The 7,489-nt window shown below is 48.0% G+C and overlaps 1 protein-coding gene across 2 annotated transcripts; it reads left to right on the top strand.

Moving 5' to 3' along the window:
- Positions 1–1,043: 1,043 nt before the first annotated feature.
- Positions 1,044–7,437, top strand: dcp1b (decapping mRNA 1B). Of its 2 annotated transcripts, XM_019877050.1 has the most exons (11): positions 1,044–1,458; positions 1,851–1,891; positions 1,962–2,089; positions 4,571–4,637; positions 4,754–4,889; positions 5,210–5,308; positions 5,390–5,876; positions 6,007–6,191; positions 6,293–6,364; positions 6,443–6,502; positions 6,611–7,437. In XM_019877050.1, exons 1-11 carry the CDS (start codon positions 1,300–1,302, stop codon positions 6,665–6,667), a joined length of 1,491 nt encoding a protein of 496 aa, XP_019732609.1. In that variant the 5' UTR covers positions 1,044–1,299; the 3' UTR covers positions 6,668–7,437. The 2 variants fall into 2 exon arrangements, with proteins under 2 accessions (XP_019732609.1, XP_019732608.1); XM_019877049.1 differs by having other exon boundaries at positions 6,293–6,502.
- Positions 7,438–7,489: the final 52 nt, after the last annotated feature.

Here is a 7,489-nt window from a genome sequence, read left to right as displayed (position 1 = left end):
CAGTGTGTCCGTGTCCAAAGTGTCATGTCAGGGGCTTTTACTGCAGAGAACACATTGCACGCCCCCCAGAGCGTGACTTATTTCACTGTGCTCCCATTGCCATCATTACTTGGAGCCTATCACAGTGTATTGATAGTATTGACGCGCTGACGGATGCCTCATTAGACTCATCATTGTGACAACATGCACGCTTTGACAAATAGACAGGTGTACTTTGAACACACGCACACACACACACAGGGACACACCTGATTGACAAACAGGCCTCTGGTGCATTGCCCAGCAATTGTTTTCAAGCTAATTGTGCAGCACAAGTCAGACTGCAATTTTTAAAAGTTCCACATAACATGCTGGTGCTTCTTGGCTCCTCAAGCACCTAACGCAGGGTTAAGCGGTGCATTCACATCGAACATTGTAAAATAAAGCTTTCAAAGGTAGTGTAAAAACATCAGACAGACAGCTGCACCCATCATGTACTTCTTCCTTCCCACCCAACACAAGAGCAAAGCGTTATACGTCCCATACCGCCCTCTTGTGGATTTCAAAGGAAATGCAAGCGTGTTTCGAGACGGACGACCCAACTGTCCTGTGTTCTGCTTTGGAAAGAACGCACTTGTTTATTTTACAACGTCCAGTATTCACTTATGTAACTACTCTTCTACTGTTTAAGAGAATGTTACTTCTGGACACTGGAAGTAAATTTATTCATCACACCATAACAACCAAGAATAATCATCTTACTGAACGTGAATGTAATCATAACATTTTGTGCAATAGGTAAAGACCTACTTCAGCTGATATTTTCCGAGAGGCTATTACGAGCAATTTACGGGCAGCTCGAAGCATTAAAAATGTTTCAGCAGATTTTGAAAAGGAATAGTTGACATGATTGCATTACTGTCAATGTTTTATGTGACGTGTTCGGTTGTATTATTGTTTTTTGTAAAATGTTCTCGAAAGCGCGATATAATTAAGATGGACTGTATTGTTTCGGAGCTTTTAAATCGATCTTTCCGGCTCGATTGCTCAACCTGTAAAATCGTGAGTGCTGCAAGTCGACTACTAACGCCTGCTTGTTTACAATTTTTCCCTGTTGACATTAAAGCGGCTCGTGGCAATCGTAACTATAAAACGCCCCGATTTTTTTTTTTTTTAATCAGCGTTCGGTCAACCGTTTTAATAATTCCTCGCATCGCATCTCCTTCAGCCTGTCTTTTGTTTCTACTTTGATTTCGCCCCCTTCCCCCTGTTTTAGCCGCCGATGCTAACTAGCGAGCTAAAGTCTCCGGAAAGGGAACAATGACTGCGACTTGCGCCGACGGCGGCGGAGGTTTAAGCTCGAAAGGACTGGACATCAGCCTGGCCGCTTTGCAGAGACACGATCCGTACATTAAGAACATCGTGGACGTGGCCAGCCAGGTGGCCCTTTACACGTACAACAACCGAGCCAATGAGTGGGTAAGCTGCAACCTCAGTGCAGCGGACGATGCTAACGACTGCTTAGCACGCTGGCGCTTTGGGAACGCGCACACGCATTCGCCGCACTTCAAGTTTTTATATTGTTGACACAATTATTTATAGGCGATTACTACTGTCGTGGGTATGGCTGTTGTTGTGCCCATTGTTCTCTCGCCCCTGTTTGTTTTGATTTCAAGTGATGCATATGCCATTTTAGTTCTTTCCCTACCTTGTTGACTCATTATTGACGGTCATTACTGTGGCATAATTAACGGTTTATTGTGCACAAGTGCATATCAAACTAGCTGTTGGTTCACCTTCTGCATTTAAAAAAAAAAATAATAATATTTTGGAACCTAACAAACCCCAAAAACTAATGTTTGTTTTTCCAGGAAAAGACTGAAGTGGAAGGCACTCTGTTCATCTACACAAGGCAAGCTGCATCGACAAATACAACTTCCTGTCTTTACTTTGTCAGCTACACAACAGACATTTTTTTTTAGGCTGGCCTCGCCCACATACGGCTTCACCATCATGAACAGACTCAGCATGGAGAACCTGACCGAGCCCATCACCAAAGACCTGGACTTCCAACTCCAGGACCCCTTCTTGCTCTACCGCAACGCACGGCGTAAGAGTGACGTCGCATGTTTTCCTAGAATGCCGACTAAGCTCAAAGCGAAGTCAACCTGACCGACGTTCTCGGTGCTATTGCGGGATGCCGCCTCGAGATGGATTCCGAAACAGACGGCTATGGATAAACTCCATTTAAGGAGTCGCTCTTTATCAGCCGAGCAGCGTCACGGAGCGCGGCGGCGAGACAAGAGAGCCTGTCAGCACTCCCGTGGCGGTCGACGGAGATTAGATGCGTCACAGCGGGCGACTGATAATGCAAACACCTGCGCACCCTTCCTTCCTGTCTCACTCACTCAGTGAGGCTCACTGACAGACAAAAAAAAAAAAAAATCCCTCACTCGGGACGAACAATGAATCGAATTAAAATCGATATTGTGACTCTCCACGATGTAACTCGCCGATGACATGCCCAAATGTAACGTTAAGACGATTTCGGACCCAAGTTACGCTGGCCGCCGCGCGACGCGACCCCCAGCGCGGAATCTTATCATTAAGCAAACACGTCGCGCTCGGCAATGCCGTCACGTCCGGGAACGGCGGTTGGCGCTAAGTGGCAGCCTGGGCTAAAAATAGACGGCAGAGATACAGACTCCGGTGGATGGGAAGCGCGCATCCAACTAGTCATTAGCCCGCCTGACAACCAGCCATTTGACAGGAAGCTTGTTAAATATTGACTTGTGTGCCCCTGTGGTCACGTGTCTGGTTTTGATTGTATTTGGGCTGCGCAGATACGACATTTTCTTACATTTGATTTGCGCACTGGCCGATCTGGATTCACATCTTCAAGATGTCTAAAAATCGAACACGTTTTACGCGAACAATTTGGCATTATTGACACGTTAACGTCCAACTGGATGTTTTCCTACCCAGGGTCCGACATCGACGGCAGCCCAACTGTTCTGGGCCGCTGTTGCGTTGGGCCACCGAGGACCTTAAAGATGCAGTACGAGTTTCATAATTGGGATTTACTGGGCTTATAGCATGTGGACATGTGTGTTGGTAGCTTGATTTACTTATATCATGAATATGGCTAGGCCCATATGGATCTTTTTTTTTTAATAGGCCAATATTTGGCAGAATTAATCGGCTGATTAAAGAAAAATACAAACATAATGAAGACAATAATTTGGTCCGCGAGCATTTTCACGAGCACAAATACAGATTAAAGTTTGGCACTGCGACGAGTATCCGCGCACCCCTCGATTTGAAAGATTTTGCCGATTTTAAAATCTCACCTCCGGGTCGCACGTACGCATACCCCAGGTTGGTCTCCGACACCAACTGGCCTTTAAATCGAACCTCGGGCTCCTCCTTCAGTCTTTCGTGTTTGGGTTTCCTGGTGAAAAATGCACGCAGCATGGCTCCAAGCGCCTCTCGGCAGGTCCTCGTCGGAATCGGCCTGGCCTCTTACAACTTGAAATGCAACGAGGGGGGGATTTGGGGGGCGGGGGGGGGGCGACTTGCTCCCACTATAGTACTGACAAGGTCCTCAACGCCATTCCTTCGGGATAGTCGCGTCTCTTTTCCCTCTCCTCGTCTTTCTCCTCTCTGTCACGCCGACATCCTTTCACTTGCTTGCAGCTCTCTGCCGTTCATCCCCCGAGCCAGCCCGCGAAGTGCTCGTCACTCGGGCAGTCTCCCACCGCTGTTACTTATTTGGTGCTGGGCTGACTCTTTCCCAGGCTCAACTGGGGCGACCCCAGTGGCTCGTCCAGCCTCACTCTGGTGGCCAAATCGGTCTCGTGTGTAAACATGAGCGCCGCGTGGAGGCCTGCAGCGTTATGGCCAAAGTTTACATAAGCAAAAATAAGCTCACTGGTTTTCTTATTGTTGTCTACTAGGGGATGAACTAATTAATCGACTCATCAAATAGTTGACGAGGCCACATAGATTTTTTCCAATCAAGTCGACACATCCCTAATCACGTTTTGGGTATTTTGGTTTCCAGCATGTTTTTTTTTTTTTACTGGGGAGTGGATAGAAAATATTGATAGTCAATTAAGTAATCGACTAGTTCACTTTAATACATGGCAGTGAGCAGTCAACGAACTAATCACCTTTTTTTTTGGTATCTCATCTTTTAAATCGTCCATATTGCAAAGGACTTGCTGAAGAAATCCCAATGACATCATTGATTAACCGACTTGTCGACTCATCACGTTATAGTCAACTATAAAAAAAAAAAAAAGAAAAAATCTTTCCTTGTTCACCCTCTAGTGTGCACCATGTTTTTGTTGCTCACGATGATATGCTCATTTAATGGCCCGAGACATCGGCGGGAATCGCGTGCCGCCATTCATTGTATTGCGATCTCCGTGCGGCACGCCGGCAATCTCATTCTGTCGTCTGCTGACCTTCGGCTCGGCATCCAAGCGGCCACTTTTCGTTATTACGCCAGCCTAACTTGATTTTTGTGGACCTTTTTGTTTGCTGTTGATGACGCTTGATTGAAAAGCGGACCTCTCCCTCTCCCCAGTGGTCATCCACGGCATTTGGTTCTACGACAAGGCCGACTGCCGGCGAATAGCCCAGAGGATAAAAACGTAAGCGCTTGCGTAATTCTTGGCTCTGATCGAAACGCTCGCTAGTCTCTCTCAAACGTAACCTAATTACAGAAGATGATTCCATTGTATGTTTACCTTGGAAGTGGTGTGTGTAGTCTGACCCAGCAGGAGCAGGCGGTTTTGCAAGGTGGCTGGCTGCCCCCTGGTGGAGGTGCAGGTGTCGTGCAGGATGAAGGGCAGGCGGTGGACATCATCCAGATGCTGACCAAAGCTCACAGCCAGTACGACAAGGTAAAACCCCTGCAGAAAAAGTGAAGCCGGAATGTCACTGCAAGATCAGACGCAGAGCGGCAGGCAAATACCGCTCCCTAGTGGCTGGGAGCATCATTGCAAGTAGTATTGTCAAGACAAAAAAAAACAAAAAGAGCAATTCAAAATCCACTTTCACAATAGTCGGGCTGTCACTAGATTAAATTGTATTTTTTTTTAATTCATGTGTATGACAAAAACATTTCTCGAGGACTGTATGTTAACCAATTTCATTGACAATGGTACAAAATGGAGTCTGAATGTCACCACGGACGTAATCATACGTTTGCGTGGCGCCACAGGAGAAGTCGACCTGCGAGCCCAAAGAGATAGGCGGCAGCGGCGTTCTTTTCGGGAAGCCCAACCTCATCAAACCCATCCCCGTCAAGCCCACCACTCCGGTACGCCCCCCCAACCGCCATCACTTTTGTATCCGCACGCCCTCCCTGATTGCATTCATCCTCTTGCTTTCCTGTCTTCAGGACAACGACGCGAGCGAGTCCAAGCCGCTCTCCCTGGCCACGTTGTTTGGCCCTCAGCATCAGCCTTCGCCCAAAGTTGATTCCGCCTCTCCTTCCGCCGCGCCCGTAGCAAGAAAAGCCTCTCGCCCTCCCGTCGCCCGCACCTTGACCTACGAAACCTCGGCACCCAAGGCAATCACCCCGACGGAAGACGCTTCGTCCCGTCATCAGAACTGCCCGGCCATCCTGAAGCTCATGCAGGGGCAGAGGGGGGCGCCCAGCGGGGTCCTTCAGACGCTGTCCGAGTCCCCGGAGAACCGGCTGTGCGACAACGGTGTCCCGCTGGACCCCCACCACCACCACCACCGCATGTACCACCATCAGATGCACCATCAGCACCAACTCGATCCAATCAAGAGGCTCTTCCAAAACGCCGCTGCTCCTTGTTGCGCTGCGCCGTGTTCGCACCAGCAAGCGTTTTTCGGGCACTCCAAGCAGCCACATCCAGGTGGGGCCAGTCTTGCCTTTGCGTTTACCTTTCTGAGATGTTTCTTAACTTGCGGAAACAAGACCAAAAGGAGAATCAAATCCAACGAGGCTTTTGGGGTTAATCGCTGCAACGGTTGTGACCTCCTCAGGTGCGCCTCCTCACATCCCCGGCGCGCTTTCCCCGCACGAGCTGGTCCACAAGCTGCAGCTGGTCCAGCAGGAGCAAAGCCAGGCCCCGCAGGAAGCGCCACGCCTCGGCCCTGCGCTGGCCCCGCGCTTCCAGGTGCCCTCTAGTGTGGCCGCGCCGGCCCCGAAGGCGGCGCTCCAGTTTCAGGTTGGTGGTGGATCCAACGCCCTCAGATTCAAACTCTGAATCTCAAAACTGCGAGGCAGACACGCTAACCACTCACGATGATACTGGCGTGTTGCGTTCAGGCGCCTTCTCCGCAGAGGATCCCCGCCACTGTGGCCCCGACGTTGCTCCTCTCTCCCAGCGTCTTCTCTCAGGTGAAATCGGACGTCGCATCGCCGGCCGCCGCCGCGCAAAACCGGTACTCATCTGCCTCCTCTGGTTACACGCTTCAGAAGAAAAGCGGAGTTCTGTCTAAAAGCCAGCTCCAGGCAACCTTACTGCACTTGATCCAGGTATGACACCCCCCCCCCCCAAAAAAAAAAAAAAAAAAAAAAAAAAAAAAAAAAAAAAAAAAAATCACACACACTTGTTCAGTTGTGTGACATTTTGATCTATTCCAGACTGACAGCTCCTTCCTGGACACCATCTACGAGGCTTACGTCGGGAATTTTTGCTAACCGCCTCAGCGGCAAGGACCTTTTTTGGGGACTGGAGGCGGCACCAAAACCCAAACCGGCATCATAAAAGCGGTCACGACAAATCCGAACAAGGATGGCTCTCTTTTCTGGGAATAAAGCACACATACACGATGGGGGTGAAATATGAAACTAAGTTCTAGTTGACAATCTCTGAAGAAGGAATGAGGCTTAAAAGTTGATGTAGCATTTTATTGTTTTGGATATGACAAATTGTACAATTGGCACATGGCAAAAAAAATACTCCAAAAAACTAACTTTATAGAAATATTTTATCTACATATGTTTCATAGTGTTATGCCATTCCAAGCATTTTTTTTCTGGGTGAATTTCATTTCTAAAGGACATGAATCAAGCTGCACTACCTCGCAGAGAGCAAAGTTTTCTACGAACTGCATTTCAAATGGAATATTACACCACACAAAATTCAAACTTTAACCGTTCCAATGGCACAGAAATAAGCAATAACATGATGGCATTGCAAGATGCACACATTTACCTGGTTCGTAATGAATAAAGATTTAAAATAGCTGGGGGGAACTAATGTTTATACTTGCAGTTAACCAGCAAGCAACGTTAAAATGAAAGGAGGCATTTGAACGCAACATGTTCTTTTTGCAGTTGACATGTTGTGCCAATGCAGGTAACATTTGGCAGGAAAGTTTTTTTTTTTTTTTAACATATGGTTTGTCGGGTACGTTGGGTTTCAGCGGGAGTATCTTGGAGTTGTCTATTAAATGTTTTGAAAAGAGCTTCTTTGTCCGCGTTGTCGATTTGTGGCGGGGACGTTTACAACTTGCTGTT

This window comes from Hippocampus comes, unplaced genomic scaffold (assembly GCF_001891065.2).
Source record: "Hippocampus comes isolate QL1 unplaced genomic scaffold, H_comes_QL1_v1.1 scaffold127, whole genome shotgun sequence".
NCBI classification, from domain to species: domain Eukaryota; kingdom Metazoa; phylum Chordata; class Actinopteri; order Syngnathiformes; family Syngnathidae; genus Hippocampus; species Hippocampus comes.
This window is presented reverse-complemented; position numbering and strand designations above follow the sequence as displayed.